The following is a 24823-nucleotide window of genomic DNA, read 5'->3' on the forward strand; positions in this document are numbered from 1 at the left end:
AAAGTACCCACACTTTGTGGATTTGACTCAAAATCCGCCAGAGTATCATCTTTTCTCAACACCCACAGTATCCAGGGGGGAAAGAAATCACGCCCAGAAATTTCTATCTGCCTTTCTCTCTCTTCATCAAGGTACAGGCGACTAACGTCCGCAGCAGCGGGGCAAGGTTTTCAGGCCCAAAGGGTAAGAGGCAGAGTGCAGAGATGAGCTAAAGCTGTACAGCTCCGGGTGCGGGCCCGCCGGGCAAACTCAGAGAAACCGGTCTGGGCAGTGTGGGGTGGTCCCAATTACTAGGGCAGTGCCCACACCATGTGCCAGAGATGGAGGCATGTCCCGGGGCAGGGTTTGTTCCTTGAAAGACTGTTGAACCACCTCCAGCCGTTCATCAGCACGAGGGCACTGGAAGCAGGGCTGAGTTTGCACCCCCTGGGCGCATGATTAACAGAGTTGTAAAGAGAGGCTGGTTTCCTGTTCCCAAGGGGCGCTCGGGGAGCTAGAGGGCGGGGTGGGAGGGAGGCAGTCAAGGTGGAACCCTGCACAACCATATTTCAAGCTCTTGGCGTTAAGTTTCGGTGGGAGGCAGCCCCCACTGCCTCCCTATGGAAACAGTGAAAGATACCCACCGGGTTGAACACAGCAAGAAGTGTTAACTCAGAGAGTTCTGCCCACAGGGTTTAAAAGAACAAGTCCTCCAGTCTCAGCAGGAAGGCAAAGCATCCCACTCCGCAGGATGTGATGAATAGACACCATATGCCCTTGGTCAAGATGGAATGGTTAGATCTGCATTCCTTCTCACCCCAGGAGGCTTCTTTTCCGTATCACCCGCATCTCCAACACACGGGAATACTCAGTTCACGCTCTTTTCAGTAAGGTTCCAACATCGTTCAATCTCCTACATCCAAGATGACGCTCTGGTTTGACTCAGAAAACCGAATGCAGTAAGAGCCTGCACCGAGGCGCCCACCTGCCTTGAAAACTGCACCCTGGACCCCTACCCAGGGTTACGGAATGTGGACAATTCTTAGACGCAAACTCACGGACTCCACCACTCCCTTACTTTGCCCTGTAAATCCCCCTACCAACCAAAGCATGCGTTCCCGGTTCTGAAGAAATGGAGAAGAGGGCACAGAAGGCTCCGATTTATTGCCTGTGAAAGAGGCAAGGGGTCCTCAGTTGACTTAAAAGAGTCGAGAGAGAGACAGAGACAGAGACACGGGGGGTGGGGGTGGTGCGGAATGCCAAGAGCCAAGAGGACAGGGAAGCCTGGAAAGAGGGGTGAGGCCGCCGGGAGTCTGGGGGCAGGCCCCGGGCGGCCGCGCTCACCTGTGGATGTTCATCTCCCGAGGAGGGCGGTGGGCCTTGTCGTACGAGACCTTGGCGAAGACGCCGGCCACGATGACGAAGGCGATCACCCCGCAGGTGATGTAGACGGTGAAGTTGGTCTTGTCCTTCTCCGGGTCGTACTTGTTCTCGGGCCCCGGCGACACCACCTTGGTGCTGGGTGTCTGCACCCACACCGGACTCTGGTAGTTGGTGCACTGGCGCTGGTCCAGCTTCTCGTGGCGCTTCTTGCAGCAGAAGCGGTAGTAGCAGGTGCCGCAGCAGTACAGGTAGCCGCTCTCGCTGTTGTTGCACTCGAACTCCTTGTCGTACTGGCCGCTCACGTCGTAGTAGCCCCAGCACGTCTCGTAGGTGACGGGCGCGCTGGCCGCCGCCGCCACCGCCGCCGCGGGCTGCCCCCGCCGGCTCCCCACCTCCGGGCCACCGGGCGCCCGGACGGTGCCGTTCAGCTCGCGGCCGCCCCGGGCCAGGGCGCCCCCGGGCCGCCGGCCCCCGACGGCCGCGGCGCCGGCGCTCAGGGTCCGGTTGGCGGCGCGGCCGCGGGCGCCCCAGGCGCCGGGCAGCAGGTCCAGGAGCTGGAGCGAGAGCAGCGGCAGCAGCAGCAGCAGGAGGCGCCGCAGCGCCATGGCGGGGCCGGGCGGGAGGGCGCGGGGAGGCTTCCGCGGCAGGCCGCTCCCCGTGCCGGCCGGGCTCCGAGGGGGCCGCGCGGGCCGGGCTGGCGGCGCGGGGCGGTCAGCGGCGCCGGAGCGATGGCGCCATCGGGGCGCGGGCGGCGGCGGCGGCGGCGGCGGCGCGCGGTGCGCACGGACCAGCCCGGCGCGGGCGGCCGGGACTCAGGCTGCGCGCCGGCTCCGCGCTCCCCCCGCGGGCTCGGCGCGCCTCCCGGGCAGCCCCATCCCCCGCCGGCGGCGGCGGCGGCCCCGCGCGCGGCTCGGCTCAGGCGGGACGCGAAGCGCGGCTCCCGGCGGCGGCTGCGGCGTGCTCCCGTCCGGGCGGGTCCTGCGGGACAAGACGGGGAGCTGGTCACGGGGTGGGGCGACCGGGAGGCGGGCGGCGGGAGGGGAGGGAGCGAGCAGCCCTCGAGGAGCGAGGCTGGGGCCGGGAGGGGCGCGGAGCCCGCTCCCGAGACGGGGCCCCGAGGCCCCGGGCGCACGGGCCGCCCGCTCCCCGGCCGCCAGCCCCGCGACGCGCCCGCGCCGCCGCCGCCGGCGGCTCCCCGGGACGGAGCGGGCGGCGCCTGGGGTCGGGCGGCGAGCGGGGAAGCGCGCGGCGCCCGACCTCACTCACTCACCATGCCCGGCTGCGACTGCAGAGGCGGCGGCGCGGCGGCCGGAGCGAGCGGCCGAGCCGGGAGCCGCCTGCACGAGTGCCGGAGAGTGTGCGAAAGGAGCGAGGGAGACACCCGCACACGCTGGAGCGCCGCGCGGGGAGGGGACGACCGGGGCCGGCGGGGGCGGCGGGGGAGGGGAGGCGAGCGGAGGGGGGCGCCGCTCACCGCCGCCCACGTCTCCACGCCCGGGCGCCCGGGGGAGGGGGGCGCTCCTCTTCGCCGCTCCCCGCTCGCGGCGCCCGCAGCTCCGCGTCACCAAAGCCCAGGACACCGGTTCATCAACGCGGCGAACAGGGGCCCGGGAGCCGGCCCTTGGCGGGCCCAGGCCCCCCTGCCCGGGCCCGGTCCAGCCCTCGCGGCCGCTCCCGCCCCACCCCAGTCCGTGCGTGCGCGGCCCGAGCGGGAGTTGGGGTGTCTGCGAGCCTTTGCCTCTCCCTAGTGGCGACGCTCGCAGCGGAGGGAAGCGGCCAGGCCCATTGCTACAGGTTCCTAAACTGAGACCAGGGGTCAAGTGGCTCCTCTGAAGTTACTGGGCTACCAGCGAGCAGGGCCTACGCGCTCCCCGCCTTGGGCACTCTGCCGCGCCCCCAGCACACAGGCAGCCCCTGCGCGGGAGAGCACCTCGTCTCCTCTTTCCGGGGACTTTCCCCAGAGCGTTCGGGAAGAGTTACGAAAGGTCTCCTAGCCTCGGAGCCTCAGCTCTGAAATTCCTCCGCTTTAGCTGATGGCGGCGGGGGCGGGGTGGGGAGGGGGAAAGGGGGCGTTCCTGCGTGCTTACTGCTTGGGTCTGGGAAAGGAGGCCTGAGTCTAACTTTCAAAGCCATGAGGCCACCCAAGGGGGAGTTACAATCCTAATCTTTGACCTGAGGGGGTGGAGTTGGGGCAGGAAAATGAGAACAAAAAGCGACGTCCGAAATTCTGCCAACAGTCCTGGCCCTTTGAGCAAGTGTCCAGGTACTTAGATTGAAGGCAGGGGACAGTTCATCAGTGTGTGGGCAGTAGAGATTGTCCCCAAAGCTGTCCATTCAGTCTCACGTGTGACCCAAATCAAGGATCCCCCATGCAGGAGAGGCAGAACGCCTCTTCTCAGAATCCGGAATGGATCCGCTGGAGCTGAAACCCAGATTCCAAGGCACCCGAGGGAGATCTCAATCCTAGGATGGGAGGTTCACAAACTCCCCTGGCAGCTCCCCACTTGCTTCTATCTCTCCGTTTCCTCCCTCTTCCCCTGCACCCTCTCCCACTCCCCCAATTCTGTCTACTCAGCTGCCACCCTCTTCTTCATGATTCTGTTCAACAAGCATTTATTTTAATTAGTGCCTACTCTCCACCCAGCACTGTGCTAAGCGCTGAGATAAAAGCTGAATAAGACAGTCCCTTTCCTCAAGGAAGGGGAGCTTGTAAACCACTGGGGAGACAGACAACAAATGATGAACTTATTCGTGGTTATGTCCCATGACAAAGGTGGGCACAGAGTGCTCTGAGAGGCACCCAGATGACAGGCACCCAGCCTAGCCCGGGAGGGGAAAGGTGGGATCGAAGGCAGTTTTCTCAACGAGATAAGGAGCAGAATCTCGAAGTTAATACAGCAAACAAGAGGGGAAGGACACTCCCAGCAGAGGCAGCATCTTTAACAAAATCCAGACGACAGGAGGGAGTGGGGTATGCGAGCTGGGGAGACAGCAGCTGAGCATAAACTTGGAGTCTTCCAAATAAAGCTGGCAGAAGGGGGCTGTATCCCCTGCCAAAGAACCTGAACTTATTCTGCAGTTGATGGAGAGCTATTGGTGGGTTTTACTCAAAGGGAAGTCAGTCAGATTTACACGTTCACTGGATCTCTAAGTCAACGGGAGTAAGGAACCCTGGATGGGAGAAGAGAGATATGGAAGCCTTTCTGATAATCCAGGTAAAAGAAGATGAAGGGGTGAAGTAGGTTTCTGGTAGTTGGTGGTCAAAGGGCAGGTTCAGGACAGCGTTTGTGATGGTCATGTTGAAATGCCTTTTAGAGCTCTAAGTGGTGCAGTTCAGCACAAGTGTTAAGCTCAGGAGAGCAGATAAAAGGATACATCATAACATACACATATACTTTTGGGAGTCATAAGAACATATTTTTTACCTTCAGACTACGTGCAATTTTAAAGCCAATCCCTTCCTTTTCTCTTCCCTGAGCTTTCACCTCCCCATCATTATTCCAAAATTGGGAGCTTCCTAGCAATGGGTAGAAACATGCCTTCTTCGCGTGGGACTCTTAACAGGATTTGATCGGTGGCACTAAGTAAGGGAAATTGCTTTGGTTCCTCAGACCACCCTCACAAATATGTTCTGAACCTCTGTGCTCCTAGATGGTAGCAAAAAACAAACTCACAGAAAACAGTAGATCTCAGAATTGAACAGGATGTTAGGGGTTATCTATTCCAACTCTTATTGAATGCAAAACACTATACATCTTACTGACACTTTGCCCTTTGTAGTTGACCAGGCTGGTTGCCCACCAACATTCATTCCCCTCCTTTCTCCTTCTAGTTTCAGTACCTGAATTGTTGACAGTATGGAAGCATCTTTCTGTTGTGGATGTGACTTATTAAAAAGTGCCAGAGAAGAATCATCTTTTTCAACACCTACACCAACTTCAGAGCGCTCGTAGGCTCAGGAGACAGTGACCCAATCCCTGGCTCTAGAAGACGGATCCCAACTGGGCTGAGCCAATCATAATAATCCCATTGCCCTTGCCAGATTAGTTAAGAATGGATATGTGATCCAGCTCTGGCCAATGCTAAGTGCGGGAACTGATGGGAGATTCTGGGGAAATTTTCCTTGCTCTACTTTTTTAAGTGTTGTTTCCGTGGAGGTTATGACCATGAGGGGCTGAGGGGGTGGGACGGGGGGCAGAAACCAGCCATTAGTTGAAATTGATATTCAGTTTGTTAGTTATCAGTGCTGCACAAGAAATATCTCTGCCCTTCCAGGCGGATTGTAGAATTGCAATTCCTGGCCCATTTGTGAGCAGGAGGGGAAGAGTGACTTAGTACTACTGGTCAAAAATCCTGAGCAAAAATGGTGCATGTCATTTCTGAACCAGAGCACCCAGTTGCCGCTTTAAGACATGGTAGAGCTCTCGTTTTCTCCTGGCACGGTGATCAGCAATGCTCCGGGTGGGAGTGGCTTTGTCAGCCTGGAAGTGACGTCAGTGAGGAGGCCCCACCATGGCCATGTAGCCTGAGTAAAACTACACTCTTCTTAAAGCCACTGGAATTGGGTCTATTATTGCAGCGTATCTTAACCCGTCCTGACTGATACACTGAGGATGACAGAAGGAACATCATGGAGCCATTCAGGGAACTTTGCCCAAGGCTTTCACAACTCTGATCTTCCAATAATGTAAGATAATTAAGTTTCTTATGTCAAAGCCTCTTTGAATCCAGAGCTTTTCTTACGTGCAGCCAAAGGCATCCTATGGATATAGCATGTGTTTTCTGTCTCCATTCTGACTTAGGGTTTCCACCTAGCTATGGTAGACAAATGATGGCCACTCCTTTTCACAAGAGGTGGCGTCTGTTTGTCTTCCCTTTGAGGCTAGGCCAGCCTTTTGACTTGCTTTGCCTGATGGCATGTGGCAGAAATGATGCTCAGCCAGTCTGAGTCTAGCCATTAAGAGGCCTGGCGTCGTCTTCCTTTGCATTCTTGAGATCGAGCTGCCGTATAAGAGGCGTGGGCTGCCTGTTATACTCAGTGATGAGGAGTGAGACCACCACGACATGGAGAGAGACCCTGGGAGACGAGATGCCACCTTTGGCATTTGATTCCCAATTGAGCTCCCAGCGGAACGCAGCAAAGGATGGGACCCAAGTGAGGCCAGAAGAGGAATCATCCATCTCAGCCCCAGACAACCCACAGAATCATGAGACGTGACAGATTGATGTTGTTGTAGGTGTTTGAAACCATTAAGTGTTGTGATGGTTTACTACAACACAACAGACAGCTAAGTCCATCCACAGATCACAGCACAGACGCTAAACAGAAATGTATTAGGTGCAACTTCCAGCCACTAGCTGTCCGAAGCTATTTTTCATGAGCTGCTGTATGAATTTGCTAGGGCTGCCATCACAAAGTACCACAAACCAGGTGGCCTGCAGAACAGAAAATGACTGTCTCGCAATTCTGGAAGCTGGAAGTCTGAAATCAAGGTGTTGGCAAGGTTGATTCCTTCTGAGTGCAGGATCTTTCCTAAGTGTCTCTCCTTGGCTTGTAGATGGCTGTCATTATGTACACGTGATGTTCTACTTTTATGCATGTTGGTCTCCACATTCCCCTCTTTTTATAAGGACACGAGTCATATTGGATTAGGGCCCACTCTAATCACTTCATTTTAATTTTATTACCTCTGTCTCCAAATAAGGTCACATTCTGAGGCCCTGGAGGTGAGGACTTTAGCATATGAATTTGGGGGGTGGGAGAGGGGAGGCACAATTCAACCCATACACCTACTGCATGGAAGGGTGATGTGCTCTGTACAAAACATGATGAAAACATGTGTGCAGATGAAGAAGAAAGGAAGAGAGGTCACGTTTGCCATCTTTTATTAAAGAATTGCAGTTTAGGTCACACTGGAAATGAGTACTCTTTTTTATACCCTTTTCAAGACTGAAGGCAATTGCTCGAGTGAAAGAAAAGAGATTCCAAATAGGCAGCACAGGAAAGGGACTGTCTTCCCCTGGCAGTCCCCACCTAGAGATGGCGTTAAGGAAGTTTGCATCCCATATAATTAGAACTCTAGAATTGTGGCATTTCAGAATTTGCAAGAATTCTTATCCTCTAGACACTTTCTTCTAAGCAGACCTCTGGTTGGCCAGACAAGTGAGGACAAAAATGACCTCAAATTATCCCTGTGGCTAGCCTGGCCCAGGGTTAACTCACTTCTGCATTCATTTATTCATTCTTTATCATTTATTCTACCAAGTAGCCCTTCAATAAATATTCAACGAGCACCCACTATGTGCTAGTCCAAAATACAAACAAATAAATAATGCTTTCTGACTTGAAATCTGGAATCCTACATAGGGCCTCATAGAAGTGCCTTCCCTCTACCACAAACCAGGTGTGATCGACTAAATGCGTCCCCCCAGAATTCATATGTTGAAGCTCTAACACCATCCCCATGCCGTGTGAGGACACAGCAGGAAGGCAGCTGTCTGCAACCCAAGGAGAGAGCCCTCACCAGACACCAACTCTGCTGGCACCTTGATTTGGATCTCCACTCTCCCGAACGGGCAGAAATAAATTCCTATTGTTTCAGCCGCCCAGTTTTCGGTATCTTGTCATGGCAGCTGGAGCGAGGACACCAGAGATCGAGAGGCAAAAATAAAAAGGTTTGAGAAGACTTCAGAAATGTTTTTCCCCCGAGCTGAGTGTCCAGCAGTTCCCTAGGACACAGATTCTTTTAGTTAGGTCGTGAGCTACACTACCAGGAGGATGCCTTAGCAGATTCAAAGCACCTCGGAGACATGCTGGAAACACAATTGAAGAGTCTAATGTGTGGGCCACATGTGAGCTCAATATCTTAACAGCTTCTTGAGAAAGTCTCCTTAAGGGGCTGCTTTCCTACTGTGATCATCTAGGGCTATCAAATGTGGTTTTCTCCACGTTTGTTGTGACATTATTAGCATTAAAGCAAAGGTGAATATGCATGCGCTTTTATACTTTTAAGCCCAAGACATAGAACCCTACTGTTAGAATTGGTCTAGCTATTGTGACTGTCTTAAGAATAAGGTCAGATTACAACACTAAATGATTGAGAGTTTGGGGCTTTCCCCCCTTTTAATGTATGTAAAGCTCTTCTGTATCCCCAAGCACGTATTGAGTCACAGAGAAGCTCATTTTAGTTGTGTGTTTCCTGGGTAAACTTGTACCAAACATTTTCAAAGGACACATTTAGCTGGATCCATGGAATGTGATTTATCTACATAGCATTGCATCCAGTCACTCCTTATGGTAGGACAGGCTGTAACAGTGTTCTCTGCTATGACGCCCTCCTCCTGTGCCCAGAGCAGACATCACTAATCAATTAACAAACCCTTTCCTGCTGAGACCAGGCATAGCTTCAGAAAGCCCTTCCACACACAAAGCTCCAAATAGCCAGCAGAGATTAACTATAGCTGGAATTAGTACGAGAAATAAATTCTATTTGCCTAACAGCTCAGTGAGAGGCGACAGTCGTAGAGGTTCAAGCATAGTTCTGTTACTTTATGTAGATGTGGTTTTAGAATTCTGTTCCAATTATACAGCTTTATTGCCCCAAATGGAAACATTTATGAAAGGAAGGGGGTGAGAATGTGAGGGACACCAACGTCATTGGTCATTATGTGCTTTTTACTGAAAGACGTCACTAATTTACAGCTAGAAGAAATGCACACCGGGGTCAGCGCTTCCCAAGAAAAGTGATAGTGAAGAGTTTGCCAAACGAATGCCAAAGATAATCATCATACAGCCTCTCCAGATATTCATGTGCAGATTCTGTGCATTGTTATTCCATTTTCTCTTCGGTTGCAATTTATTGATATTTTATTCCAAACCACCAGGGATTAACATACAAAACTATATTTCCCTATAAAACTAGGAACCCTGTTACGAGCGCATTAGACATAGATGGCATAGGGTTCGTATCAACCTGTGTTCTGTGTCAGTACAAACTGTTTTTCATACTTCTGCGTCCTACCTTTAGATCATGCCTTTTGTGTCCATTGTGTCACATGGGTCACCTTGAATTCTGTTTCCGACTTCCGGGAAGTTAAATCTGCCATAGGCAGTAGTACCTTCAGTAGAATAGGTACATGTGATTAAAAACAACCCACTAAAAATGGTTGGTGTAGCTTTTTCCTTTAAAGGGAAAAAAAAAAAATTGAATTAACTAATTGGATCTAACCCACTGATCTAATCCAATTGACTGGGCACAAATTGGTCATTAAAACAGACAAATGAATAAACAGCAATTCTTGATTCTGTGTCAGGATGTAGACGCTCTCTGGATGGACCATCTGTTGGGTGAGTGCCAAGCTAAGGGTGAATCACTGAATAGACGGATGCCATCATTAAAATAACTGAGGTAACTGGGCTGAAAGGACCAATTTTGTTATTAACTCCCATCAATTTTCAAAATTACTAATTTGATCCTGGAATGACTTCTGTGGACAGAGGTCCATTCTGACATGCTCAGTCTTGATCAAGACATTGAATAACCCCATCTGCAGACATAACCAGTGTGCAGATAGATCCTGCAGGAGCCAGGAAGCAATTAAAGGAGGGAGGGCTGGCCTGAATATGCTTGGCGAAGGAATTTCTGGAGATAGTTGGCCAGAGAGCCTGAGAACTATTTCTTGACCTTGGCTTGAGAGTCTGATTTTCCAACTTATTTTTCAAGTCCTGGCTCAGCACCTGATGGTGCCTGTTCAATTTTACCCTCATATCCCAGCTCCCAGCCCCAACTCTATCTCCTAGAAGCCCAAGCTTGGGGAGTGGAGATGAACTCCTTCCAAATCTTTCTATCCGAGGAGTCACTAGGCGCTGAAGGACAAGGTCATGGTGGCACTGCTGTGGTGATAGAGATAGCTCCTGGGTTGTAGACAGATCAAAAGAGAGAAACCGGGGCCAGGGTTATCCTGAGACAGACAACATTGGAGTTGTGTTCAGGCCTTTCAGAACGGCCACAAGCTCAGTGAAATCACATGGGAGGAGTGAAGCCGAGGGTTCATTTAGAACCGGCCAGTCGGTCCAGAGAGGTTACACCGGAGAAGGAGGTCAAGGCAGGGCAGTGAATTAAACCCAGCAGACCTGGAAGACCTCAGAGCAGGAAGGGTGATGAGTCAGGGTCCATCTAGCAGTTAGGAAGAAGGACGTCCATGAGAACCGACAAGAAGGGCAAGACATTGTCACTGGGTCTAATCACAGCGACGGGTGCCCTAGCCAAGAAGTGGCTTACAAGCTTTCAGCATGAGCAGCTATCGACTCCGAAGAACGGGCTTGCCGGGGCTTGCAGGGGGTAATAGCTAGAGATGAAACTGATGCGTGGGATAAATCCCACCAGGCCAAGGGTGACCACAGTCCGTGCCCACTTGGCCTCCGTGAGCCCGTTTAGGTAACCACACTCAATTTCCTGCATCACTTCCACCACAGCCCCTCTCCCAGCAACGGATTTCATAAATACGCACAACGTGCTGGTTGCACAATGTTCATGATTGAAAATATCTAATTGGCCATTATTTTTATTCCTTTTCATTTTACCCTGCTTCTCCTTCTTTCAGTTCAATAACTTCTCAGGTTTTTATTTTCCATCAATACGTTCCCATTTCTGCATATAACCCCCCAAGGTAATTTTTTAACACATTTAATTTCAGGATATGCCAGTCCCTCTGAGAGATAATACATTCCAGGAGAAGAAAGAATATTTGGCAAAGAACTTGGGAATTTGGTCTTGATTCTCATCTTCAAATTGCGTATTGTCCTATCTCAGAATTTCCTGGTTTTTCACTCTATCACCTTTATAGAGATTGCACAGTGTAGGACAGTGGTTCTCAACCTGGGGGTGATGGGGAACCTCTTGAAATTATACCAAAATTGTGTGTGCCTGCGTGCATGCATGCTATTTTTAGGAGACATTTCATCAGACAATCAAATGAATTCAGACCCCAGAAGAAAAAACGAAAACATTAAGAAAGGACGAAAACTCTAAGAACTAAGTTCAGAAGACCTAAATTCCAGCCCTTGGGTTACTTTTTACTAGTTCGGTGACTAGTATGTGACCTCCTGGGGCACAGTTTCTTTTGCTGTAAAATAGAGAAGGTAATTCTGGCCTTTCATACAACACGGGATCAAATGAGACCATGGATGGTAAAGTATCGGAAACTCAGAAGTTCAATAAAAGCGTTCATTTTTCTCATGCTGCCAAATCTCTCAGTTACGCAAAAACATAAGGGCTGGATCAAAAGTCAAACCAAACCAGTTCTGGCAGCGAGGAAAGTGCTGTTTTCAAAGCACACTCCTGTCCTCTAATGATATTTCAGTCTTACTGAATTCCTCACTAGCTTTGCGTATGGATGCATGGGGAACAGAAGTGTCGTGGCAGTTATCCAGTTTATTCAACCAATTATCTTGAGTATTTGAACTAATGTGATTATATATTCTTTCTACACTATTTCTTTCTGGACCCTACTCTCCCTTTTGGTGTATAAACACGCCTGAGGACACAGCCCTTGTGTGGACAGCTGCCCTTGAAGAACAACTCTTTTAAGAAGTTTCTGAAATTAGCTCTGTGTGGCAGTTGACTGTGGGATCAGCTCCAGCGACAGCCAGCTAGGAGTAAAGGATGAAAGGGTTCAACGTTTTCCCTCCAACAGAGAAGGGCTTTGACCTAAGTGGGGCCCTGGACAATTTTGGAATCTGAGACCACAGTGATGCCAGCTGGCAAATTAAACAAGGAGCGAGATCGAAAGAGGCCGCAGTGAGGACCCGGAGGGACAAGGTGACACTTTATTACCAAGAGAGTAACACCTTTTAATTGGTGAACACAACAAATAAAGAGGTGGCAGCCCCAGCTCGCTTCTGATTCGCTCACGCACAGAATGGGGTTTGAGACAACAAAATCCTTTCCTCGCTTCATTTAGAAGTTGTGATTTTGATTAGGAAACAAAAGGCCATGCAGGAGACAAAACGTGAAACAGAAGGAGGCTTCTGACTGATAAAGACTGAATTTATTAGAAAGTCCCCTGAAAGCCAGGCATAATGAAATGAAAATAACTTTATTAATTCAGCATTAAGAGGAAAATGTTAGTCAGGAAAAGAAATAACACACTTTGTAGGGTGCAGCAGGGGGGACACATGGGTTTACGAGGATTGTTTAATTTTGAATAATGCATATGTCAACTCCATGGATCCTTCCCCAAATTTGCTTCTTTCCTTCTATGGCTCAGTCATCCTACTCTGTCAACAAGCCTAGAACAAATAAATTGGAATGCTGAAAATATTGCTTTCACTTCCAAAGGAGACTACCTGAAATTATAGGCATTTAGAACAACATTAAATTTAAAAACCACAGCTTGCAACAGCCATAATTTTTTACAACGTAAGCATGGCTGTGAAGGTGATTGTGAAGCTTCTGGGCTGGGATGGCAATGGTAAGGGTTTTTCTTTTCAGTCTGGACCCACTTTCACATTGTAGTGGACGCTGATGGTTCCAAGCAGTGATACTAATACTTCATAGTTAACAAAGGTCCAACCTCTATTGAGATATCTTTAGTTTTTCCCTAATGTCCTTTTTTTCTGTTCCAGGACCCCATCTAGGATATCACGTTACATTTAGCCATCACGTCTCCTTAGGCCCCTCTGGTCTGTGACACTTTCTCAGACATTTCTTGTTTTTGATGACTTTGACAGATTGGAGGAGTATGGGTCAGGTATTCTGTAGAATGTCCTTCCACTTGGGTTTCTCTGATGATATTTCTCATGGGTAGACTGGAGTTATGGGTTTGGGGCAGGAAGGTCACCGAGGTGAAGTATCATTCTCATCATATCAAGGATACAAGCTATTAATGTGATTTAACCATAATGACATTGACCTTGATAACCGCTGCTGAGGCAGTGTTTGTCAGATTTCTCCACTATGAAGTTATGCATACCGTACTCTTTGGAAGGAAGTCACTAAGCACAGGTCACATGTAAGGAGTGGAGATTTACTCTCCACCTCCATGAAGGGGGTGCACGTACCTCAATTATTTGGAATTCTTCTGCACAAGAGATTTGTCTTTTCTCCTCCACTTATGTATATATTCAATCATTTATCTACATCAGTATGGACTCATGGATACTTATACTTTGGGCTATAATCTGACACTACATCATTCATTTTCTTGTTCAAGTTGGCCCAGCTTTGCCCGTCACGAGCTCTTTCAGTTGGTTCTTGTGTCCATTTGACATACACACCGCCATTGGGGTTTTAGGTTGTTTGTTTCTGAACACTGCTTTACTTTTCAGCATTATAAGACCTTCTTACAAAGTTATACATTTCCTGCCCCAACCATTGACTCAGCCATTTCTCCAAAGAGACCTGGTCCCTTTTCTTGTAGAATGGTATTTCTTCTCTTATTTATTTTTTAAAAGTATCCACGGGCTTCCCTGGTGGCGCAGTGGTTAAGAATCTGCCTGCCAATGCAGGGGACACGGGTTCGAGCCCTGGTCTGGGAAGATCCCACATGCCGCGGAGCAACTAAGCCCGTGAGCCACAACTACTGAGCCTGTGCGTCTGGAGCCTGTGCTCCTCAACAAGAGAGGCCGCGATAGTGAGAGGCCCGCGCACCGCAATGAAGAGTGGCCCCCGCTCGCTGCAATTAGAGAAAGCCCTCGCACGAAACGAAGACCCAACACAGCCAAAAATAAATAAATAAATTTATTAAAAAAAAAAAAGTATCCACTTATACCACTTTCTGCCAATCCTTCCCTTGTCCCCCTAACTTCAGGAATCCAGTTCTTTCCCCCTGATTTTTTTACTATTCTTTTTAGTGCCTTCAAAACTCTGCCTTACAGATACCTCTAAGATTGAAGATTTTCATCACATTTGGAGCCCCTCTCTCTAAAATCTCTCACTCTTCTGTCATACTTCTCCTGAACATCACGGTTTCCCCTCCCTGGCACCTATAGCGCGTCAGCCGCAAGCTGGAAGGAAAAGAATCGAGAGGAATACTAAGAAAAGGAGTGAGCTCAAGCTATCTCCTGGGTGGCATATTATTTTTAATTAATGCTGCTGCCATTTCCTCACTCTCCCAGCCAAGTTAATGCAACAAGAATTGTGTTGGCATCTGCGGCAGCAAATGGAGAGGAACAGCAGTTTCAAAGGAGGGGGTGACTGTCCCCCACCCCCAATCTGGGTACACTTTGGAGTAGGGCACAATTCACACGCACAGTGCCAGAACTCGGCAAGGCTACTGGTTGGAACTCGGTGGCTCTGGAGACACATGTCCTCCGTGACTGGCAGCAATGTCCGCTCTCCAACATGCTGAGACACTTTGAAGACGCCTCTTTGCCAAGGTGTTCCCTGCAGTCACACGGGGGGCCAGCTTACGGGGAGCACAGGGGGCAAGAAACTAACACCCAAACACCTTGCCGTTCACGTCCAGGAAAAACAGGGATCACAGCGAGAGCCGGGTCCTCTGTCTTCACTTCAGCCCTGTCGTTCCTTCCTTGCTCCCACTCTTCAGATCACCACCCCTAAGGAAGCTGATGATTTCCTTTACCTGTGGCTCAACAAACCTTTCTTGAGGGCCAATGCACCCCGGTGTCCGTGGTTCATGCTAGAGATGCAGAGGGACTCAGGATATCGCTCCTGGTCCAGTGCGGACAAGATTAGCCTGTGAACAGATCATATCAGACAGTGCATTATCTTTACTATATACACCAACATTCACATATTATGTTATATACATAGACTCTGTGCCTGCTATCGATTTTTTATTTCTCCAAAAATTTACTAAGCTTATTGTTTTTTATCTTTAAATTTCTCCTGGGCATATATCTGGAGAAAACCGTAATTCGAAAAGATACATGCACCCCAATATTCACTGCAGCACTGTTCACAATAGCCAAGACGTGGAAGCAACTTAGATGTCCATCAACAGATGAATGGATAAAGAAGATCTGGTACATATATACAATGGAATACTACTCAGCCATAAAAAGAATGAAATAATGCCATTTGCAGCAACACGGATGGACCTAGAGATTACCAAACTAAGTGAAGTAAGTCAGACAGAGAAAGACAAATATCATATGATGTCAATTATATGTGGAATCTAAAAAAATGAGACAAGTGGAAAACAAATTTATGGTTACCAAAGAGGAAAGGGGGTGGGGGAGGGCTAAATTAGGAGGTTGGGATTAACATATAAACACCACTATATATACAATAGATAACCAACAAAAAGAATCTGAAAAGGAATATATATATATATATATATATATATATATATATATATATATATATAAAATTGAATCACTGTGCTATACACCTGAAACTAACATGATATGGTAAATCAACTATACTTCAATAAAAAAATGTTTTTTAATTACCAAATTTATTATTTGTTATCTTTAAATTTCCCAAATAATGTGTGAATACATTCTTCTCTAAGAAAAACTAAAACATTACAGATGAAGCTAAAGGTCTGTAACAAGCATACCTCCTCCTTCCCAAATACGAAGGCAACCGCTGTTTGGGGTTTGTTGCCTATTTTCCCAGAGAACAGGTATGTTTTTAAGAAGATACTGAATTCAGGACAGTCTTATTCAAAACGGTACGGCTGACAATCACTGACTGCCGCATGGCTCTCCCTCTCCTCCCATTCTTTTCCACCTGTCACTTAGCCTGGGCTGGTGATAAAATTCCAGGCAATGCTTGGAATGTGGATGAGCCAAGATGGCTCTTGTCAGAATGGAATAATCAGGATGGAAGAGAAAGCCTGGGCCTGGGGAAAGCACGCAGATGTCCCCAGTGATGAATCCAGGCTGGACCAGGGAGGTGAGCAAGGGACAGCCATCACCAAGAGAAGCGGGAGGCAGTGGGGAGTGCAAAACTGGAGGAAGGATCCCAGGTGGGGGAGATGTGGAGAAGGACGACCACGGTCCCGAAGGCCCAGGAGGGACGGGAGAAGCAGCGCCCTGCAGGCAAAGCCGTGGTCTTTGAGCAGACCGTGGTTACAGGCACGTGTCTGCACGGTCCCAGGGGAGCGGTCTGCCTTGACCAAGACTTCCTGCCATGGACACCCTTTTATACTTTTTATTAGTAGAACCTAGACTGAGAAACACAACATCCCCAGGAGCATAGACACCCCCTACTCCTTGTCCCAATTAAAGGACCTGAGGTTTTCCTTGGCAACCCTATTCGAGGTTTTTTTGTCCTGATCTCTAAAAGCCCCAGAGGGTTCAGCAGGACAGAGAACGGGGAGGCGTGTGTGTGTGTGTGTGTGTGTGTGTGTGTGTGTTGGTGGAAGAGAGTCTCCTTTGCTTGTGTAATAGGGACAAGATTTTTAAATATTAATGTGCTTTTCTCTTTTGTCCCTCTGCGTCCAGGACCTGCTCCCTGATAGGCTCAAGGCATTAACTCACCTGGGGGAAGAGAGGGGGCTGGTCCCATGCGGAGGAAAGGCATAGGGACTGTTTGGGGAGGGAGGCAAAGAGAAAGCTTCTGCGCTTCAAAATAGCGAGCTGGGCGAAGTAAACAGCAGGGTTGAGAGCGGGGCACTTCTGGGAAAGGACTGGTGTTCTAAATTCCCTAGTTCTCACTTAACACAGCCAGCCAGCTCCTAGAGCTTTAAGTAAAGGAAGTCTGGGCAGGTAGGAAAGAAGTTAAAGAAAAACTCACTCTTTCTGACCTGAATGGCTATGGGGAGTTGAAGCGGAGAGAAAAGAGGAAACAGGATGGGGCCAGAGACTATGAAACCAGCAACTTGATTTCCCCTTCTAGACGGTCTCTCTCTACAATTATAATACACGGAATTAAGGCAACACAAGGCATCGCTGCCCAGCTAGGAAGGTGGAGGCGCCGGTTGGGCTGCCAGCAGGGCTGGCTTGCTTCTCTGAAGTGCCCTTGACCCCCTGGGGTTGGGACACTGTCTCCGGAGACACGAGGCCTGCTGGGAGGAGGGTGAGGTGCCCGCATGGCAGACGGTGAAGCTGGACAGGCTCGGCCAGGGGCCGGGCCGGGTGGAGGCTGCAGCATCAGTAGGAGCGGAGAGGAGGCCAAGGCGGTGGGGATGGGCCTGGGTCCCAGCCCGGCCAAGAGAGAAAAGACCCCGAGTTTCAGCCACAGGCATCAGCATCAAACACCTGCAGGGCTTCCGGAGACGGGATCAGGCCAGGAACGTGCTGTGGGTTCCTTGGGGCACATGGGAGTGCACCCAAGTCATGGAACCTTCCCCTTATCACAGAAGTGGCGAGGGGTGATTGCCGACCTTCTGTTGTGTTTCCTGGGCCACAAATCGTGGCAGCCTTGTGGGGTGGGCTGGGCACGTCCACTTCTGTCCTCAGAGATGTCCTCTTCCTGGAATAAGAGGCGCAGAGGCCTCTGGCTCTTTCCCCAGGTGTTTCCCCAGCAACCTCTCCTAACGCCTTCCCTGGCACAGGCATTTCGGGCAGCTCAGTCTTTGGTGGCCGCTCCCGAGACTGAGGGTTCTTGGTCTGGGCGACCGCACTCTGTAGGACAGCTGTGCCAGCAGCCCGGGCACTCAAAATCTCCTGGTGGCATTGCAGGACCAGGACAGAGTGCACCTCTCTGCTTCTTAACAAGGCTCCCGCAGAGCTGCCGTGATAGTGGAATGGAAGCAGGCCTGAGATGGCTCACCGGGGGCACTGTACCCTCCCAGCCATCCTTTCAGGATCTGCCAAGTAGGCAGGATGCTTCTGCCTGAGCTAAGTTGATAATCACAGGGCATGACGGGGGAGAGCTCCACTCTTAGAGGTGGCTTCCTCCAGAGCCTTCCCAGACCCCAGGCATGGAGAAGGTGCACCAAAGGCTCAGCTTTTTGCCAAAGCAAGAACCAACAGAGGCCAGTCTAGAAACAAAACGAGCACTGCCGGCTTGGATTGCAGGCACCCACTTCTCCTGTAGAACAAGAGACAGGCTCAGACCTCAGGCTGGGGACCTTGAATGATCCAAGACCATCCTGATTCCATATAATAGTCTCTCTTCAAGAAAGGCCTTTCTCTCGACATATAATCAAATGCCATTATATGTTAATATCTCTGTAAGGCCTTTCATCTTTTAAAAATTCCACGTGCTCAACTTGTGTATCTTGAAACCTTTCTGTATCCACAGTTGCTGAGGCTGGGATAGGTCAGCTGGGGTGCCTTCGGAGTCCATACTTACTTATCACATCACATCATAAATAATTTTTTTTTAAATTTATTTATTATTTATTTATTTATGTCTGTGTTGGTCTTCGTTTCTGTGTGAGGGCTTTCTCTAGTTGTGGCAAGTGGGGGCCACTCTTCATCGCGGTGCATGGGCCTCTCATTATCGTGGCCTCTCTTGTTGCGGAGCACAGGCTCCAGACGCGCAGGCTCAGCAATTGTGGCTCACGGGCCCAGTTGCTCTGTGGTATGTGGGATCTTCCCAGACCAGGGCTCGAACCCGTGTCCCCTGCATTGGCAGGCAGATTCTCAACCACTGCGCCGCCAGGGAAGCCCCATAAATAATTTTAATGGGAAAATGTTAGGTGCTATTTTCTTAAAAAGCAGGTTGGAAGTGAGTTCAAAGGAAGGAAAGATGCCATTGGCTTGGGGATGCCATTGGTAAGGTTTCACATGTTTTCTAAACAGTAAAAACAACCAGAATAATTATATTGTGACCAATTATATCATGCTGCCTAAATACACACAGAAATTCGTTCACTGTGGAGTCATGAAGAGGTCTTTGAACTAAAAGTGAAGGCAAGGCACATTGTCCTTAATCTGTAAAATGGGAAGAAAATTCCAGTCCTGGCACTTATAGTTCTCAATTTCTATTGACACTTTCCTATAGAATGTGTTAAGAATGTGCATTTTTCAACCATCACATTGGGGTAGTATACATGTCACATTTCTTGATTTTTTTCTAAATTAAAAAAAAAAACCAGGGCTTCCCTGGTGGCGCAGTGGTTGAGAATCCGCCTGCCAATGCGGAGGACACGGGTTCGAGCCCTGGTCTGGGAAGATCCCACATGCCGCGGAGCAACTAGGTCCGTGAGCCACAGCTACTGAGCCTGCGCATCTGGAGCCTGTGCTCCGCAACAAGAGAGGCCACGATAGTGAGAGGCCCGTGCACCACGATGAAGAGTGGCCCCCGCTTGCCACAACTAGAGAAAGCCCTCGCACAGAAACCCAACTCGCACAGAAGACCCAACACAGCCAAAAATAAAATAAATAAATAAATATTTAAAAAACAAACAAACAACTGATCAGTTGGATCTCATAAAAATTAACTTCTGCTCTGTGAAAGCCACTCTTAAGAAAATAAAATGACAAGCTAAAGACTGGAAGAAAATATGTGGAAAGCACATGTCTGACAAAGGAGTGGTATCTAGAATATACAGAGAAACTCAAAACTCGACAGCAAAAAGCAAAAAATCCAATTTGAAAATGGGCAGAATACATGAACAGGCGTTTCACTGAAGAGGATCTACAGAAGGCAAATGAACACATTAAAAGATGTTCAGCGACATTAGCCATTAGGGAAACACAAACTAAAACCACCGTGAGATACCACTATATTCATATCAGAATAGTTAAAATTAAGAATAGTAACCACACCAAATGCTGATGAAGATGCAGAGAAACTGGGTCACTCATCCACTGCTGGTTAGAATGTAAAATGGTACAGCCACTCTGGAAAAGTTTGGTGGTTTCTTTAAAAAGTAAACATACGATTACAAATGACCCAGCAAATGCAATCTTAGGTATTTATCCCAGAGAAATGAGAACCTATGTTCACATAAACACCTGTACATGAATGTTCATAGTAACTCACTCGTAATAGCCCCAAAATTAAAAACACCAAATGTCCTTCAATGATAAATATTTAAGTGATGGTACATCCATATCATGAACTACTGGTCACCAATAAAAAGGAGTTAATTATTGATATGCAACAAGCTGGATGAATCTCAAGGGAATTACACTGAATATAAAAAGCCAATCTCAGAAGGTTACATACTGCATTTTTCCACTGATATAGCATTTTTGTTTGAACAGCAAAATAATGGAAGCAACCTACATGCCAATTTGTTGGCAAGTTGTTAAAGAAATTATAGTACATTCATAGAGTGGGATAGTATACAGCCATGAAAAAGTAAAAGGAAGTGCTTTATATACTGATATGAAATTATCTTCATGAACAGGAAATGAAAAAAGCAATGCAGAAGAGTATGTACAATATGTTGCCATTTCTATAACAATGGGACTACATATATGCTTGTCACTGATGGTAAATGCTTAAAACTCTACAGTAAGACTACAGCAAAGACCAATAACATTGGGTTGCTTCTAGAAAGGGAAGGTTTTTACTGAGGATCAGGGGTGGAAGGGAGACTTTTTTTTCTTTGTGCATCACTTCATAACTTGGAGGTTAAACCATGTGCATTAATTGCTTATTCAAAAATAAAATATATTTTTGGAAAAGAGATGCTCTGAAAAATATCCTTTTCTAAATATAAATGATGACCAGAGTTTTTTTGAGGTCCAAGGGGCCTTCACACCTCCTGCAAGTTTCTTCCTGCCCCTGCATGGCTTTCCTAGGTGATGGGCACTGCACCCGTACTGTCTGAGCAGGAAGGGGAGGACTGGAGACTTTGTTGGCGGCAGGGTGTGTGTGTGTGCGGGGGGTAGGGGGTGAGTTGGTGACTGTGGCATCAGGCGGAGCTGCATCTGAAAGAGGAAAAAGGTCTTTTCACCTAAAGTAATGCAATTAGGACACCTAGTGTCCAGTGACTTCCCTCACCAGACCTGTTCCCAGAACCATGCTGGCAACAGAGAGGAGTTAAGAGCCCTTGCTTTATTTTTTTCCTCCTGTTTCATTTTTAACACTGAAATTACTCCTACCCGCGATGACTTCATCAAGTACATTTGTTGGTTCGCAATCTCAGGAGTTCCCCCGGCTGAAATCCCAAACTACCCCCGTACACAGAGGGCAAGGAGAGACCCAAGAAAGACGCAGACTCCTCCACACTGGTTAATGGCAGGTTGAATAAGCAAGGAAGCTTACATACGAGGCTTGTCTGGGACGAGTAGACCTCTGCAGCTGCCCGCCAGAATCTTAAACGTTTATGTAGAGGCCTAAACTGGGCTCAGTCATGGACGCCGTCCAGATGGTCTTGGCAACACATGACTCTCTCAAGGCTGAGTCCTTGAAAATGGCTCCTGCTGTGGGAACGGTGGTCAGAACGTACATTCCAGGGACGGGAGGGGCGAGGAGCCTCTGATTGCCAGGGTCCAGCTTGCAGGTTCACCAGCGATCACGTCCTCTCCATGATGTCCTCCAATGGTATTTCTGAGACATCTGTTAATTTCTCCTTTACCACTGGAGTGTCTAAACAACCAGGGAAGGCTCCAAGAGGAGCACTCAAACTTCCAGGGCTGCTTTGTCCTTCCTGCAGGGCTAACCCAATTCCACGGGGGGCTCTGTAGCTCTCCTGAGGCTGGAAGGAAGAAGCGTTAGAGTCCCAACCCTCGCCCAGCGTCTGGGTCTAGACCATGACATCCAGACGTGGCTAACTGCATACTGAGATGATCAAAGGCAATTCCAAACCAACAGCTTCCTTTCTTAGTCTCTATCCATTGCTCTCCTGCATGTTTCACTTTTGTACAAGACTCTGAAGCTACTCGCCCAGGAGTAGTTTGTCTGTAGTTACTCCTTCTTGAACTGTCTTCAGGGAGCTTGCTATATTTTCTGCTCTGATCTGCAAGGGAAATTCCTAAAGGCGTATTAGATCAAAGGTCACTGTGCCCACTTCCAGGGCTGCCTGGAAAGCTAGCTGGATAGACTCTTCTCTGCATTCCCCTCACATGTGTAAATCTGTGATTCAGTTTCATTATCCCGTTTTAGTCTCTGAGCAGCTACGCTGTTACTGTGGCAGAAACAAGAAACTGAAATATTCACTGATGTATTTACAGAAGATGTAATAAAATCTGGCCCTGGAGGTCAGACCGTTCGTATCCCATGGAAAGTAGTACGTGCATGGGCATCAGGATTAAATACATATATCATACTAGGGTTTCAGCTCATTTGCCTAATATATTTGAAAATGACTCAATTTATTGCAAACTAAGATTTAGGAAGCTCAGTTTACAGGTTGACAAATTAGCATTTGTCTGCACATATTTCACTATTTTACATAATTAATTCCTCCCCATAGTACACAGGCATTTTCCTCTACAACAAAACCAGCCTATTTCTCATTCCCTTCCTGTTAGCATCATGTAAATGGTATTTATTCAGAAGATGCATATTCTTTTCCAAAGCATCCCTTGGAACATGACCGAGATTTTCATCCCAATCATTATCAGCTCTTTATTACCCAGCTTCCCAAGTCTCGGTCACAAAAAAAAATTAGAAAAGGAAAAGTTGAGTCATAAAAAACAAAGAGAGTGCCAATGAAATGGATTCTCCTGATTCAGACTGACTGGGTGTATCAGCTAGCATTACGAGGACCAGAGAAGAAAAACGCTAATTAATACTGGCTTTAACAATAGAGAAGATATACTGATTCATTTGCCTGAAAAATCCACAGGTAGAGCAGCTGAATAATGTCACCAAGGGCTTTTTTTGTTTTTCACAATGTTCTCTTCAGAGTTGTCTTCTCCTAAGGCTGGCTCTCTTCTTCATTCTAGGATCGCTTTCAAGAGCTACATAGTTCCAACAAATAAAAGAGATGCCATCTTTATTCCCAGCAAAAGTCCTAGGTATCACTCTAATTGGATGGCTACAGTCACATGCCCAACACTGAGCCAATCACTGTGGTCAGGCAGAACAAATGCTCTGATTGGTCAGTCATATGCTTTCTCTCTATAACTGGGGTAAAATCAGCTTCCCTAGACCAACATGCATCCCCAACCAAAATTGGGAGCTGTTAGAAAGAAAGAAGTATGGGGGGGGGGGCGCGAGGTAGACAAGAAAGCTACCAAAAAAAAAAATTTACTAAAGTAAAGAAAGGGAAATCTAAACTGGAGAAAAATCTGAATTTCTTTAAAAATATTCTGTAGTGCAGTTTATTTCTTTCACATACATGCAGTAAGTCAAATGAGGCCAACAAAGTGTTGACAGGCACTCACTTGAATGAACAGACATGGCTGATTGGCAATGAGCCTCTCAATTACATATAAGCACACCAATCTTCTTTTGTTTTTTAATTTGGTACTTATATAGAGTTTGCTCTTTGAAGGCAGGCCCACCAGACGTTTTATGAAGTACAGCTCATTGTTTTGTGTTTGAAATCTTGAGATCGCTGCAGCAGGAATGGAAATGCCTGGCAGTTGAGGCCTTGAGTGGAACAGGAAAGAGGCACAGCTGCTTACTGCCCTTCTTTCTCTCTTGTAAAATTTGGCAAAGCAAGGAGTATGGAAGACCCAGCTAAGAAAGTCTGTGATGCAGAATGCACAAGGACAGCAGGTCTGGATTTCCACCAGGGAAGTGTTTGAGATGTTCTGGCATAGCAACCATCTTTAGCAGTGTAAACGTAATATCACAATGAGTTTAAATTATTGTTCACATGGAAAACCCTTCCCCAATTGGAACTAGCAGGAAAGAGATGATACTTAGCAGGAATGACCAAGTCTTTCTACTGCAGTGGAACTTGTATAACTTCACAATCACTGACTAAGCAGAAATTTCAAGGATGCATCTGATTCTCCCCCTCCTCCTCCTCCTCCTCCTTCTTTGCCCATGGCAGACATAACTAATCAATCACGCCCATCCCCTCTAAGCCTAGAAATGGCTTCACAATCTCTCTTGACAAAGTGCTCCAGGGAGCCACTACCAATTGATCAGACTTGGAAATAGAGATAAAACCTGCTTGACATAACTAATTTTAGCCTGATCCTTTCCCAATTTCATTTTCTGTGATGTTTCCCCTAAGGAGGTGATCCATTTGGGGGCTCATTTATTCCCTTGGCTGAATTGAGGGACCTATGAGTCCTCTTCTCCCTGATGTAAGCCTTCTCTCCTCATCGTTCTCAGGTACCTCTTACAGGAGCATTTCCCCAAGGATTATTTTAAAGCATACCCAATCGTCCCCAGATCACTCCTTATTTTATAATCTGTAACTGCCAGTGATTGATTGATTTGCCTATATTTGTTTTTTCTTTTTTGATAACTGCCATACACTCCTTTCTTTGGGGTTCTTCTCTCTGCACTGAATTACAGAAAAGGATGAAGCTGCATAATACCCCTTTTTAAAAGCCCCCTCCTCATCTTAAATAAATACACCCAGCTTTTCAGGTCAAGTAAGGTTTACGTTGTGTAATTTGTACCTGTTATTTCTTAGTGCTAAGTCAATGCTCCACCTGAATCAAAATTTACGAGGGTGGGGTTCTTATTAGAAATGGTATTTCTGAACCTCACTCCAAAGCCAACAAAGCAGAATTTCT

The 24823-nt window shown here is 48.0% G+C and overlaps 1 protein-coding gene and 1 long non-coding RNA gene across 5 annotated transcripts in view; both read right to left on the reverse strand.

The window, feature by feature from the left end:
- The window catches only part of SHISA6 (shisa family member 6), a 259682-nt gene extending 257715 nt beyond the window's left edge, over positions 1–1967 (reverse strand). For all 4 annotated transcript variants that reach the window (XM_057536403.1, XM_057536402.1, XM_057536401.1 and 1 more), the window contains exon 1: positions 1324–1967. In XM_057536403.1, coding sequence (XP_057392386.1) covers positions 1324–1967 — 644 coding nt within the window. The remainder of the gene's footprint in view (positions 1–1323) is intronic.
- Positions 1968–14129: 12162 nt separating this feature from the next.
- Positions 14130–24823, reverse strand: part of LOC130705936 (uncharacterized) — a 58360-nt gene continuing 47666 nt past the window's right edge. The window contains exon 4 of the long non-coding RNA XR_009006333.1: positions 14130–15060. This is a non-coding gene — a long non-coding RNA (uncharacterized LOC130705936). The remainder of the gene's footprint in view (positions 15061–24823) is intronic.

This window comes from Balaenoptera acutorostrata, chromosome 20, assembly GCF_949987535.1.
Source record: "Balaenoptera acutorostrata chromosome 20, mBalAcu1.1, whole genome shotgun sequence".
NCBI lineage: Eukaryota > Metazoa > Chordata > Mammalia > Artiodactyla > Balaenopteridae > Balaenoptera > Balaenoptera acutorostrata.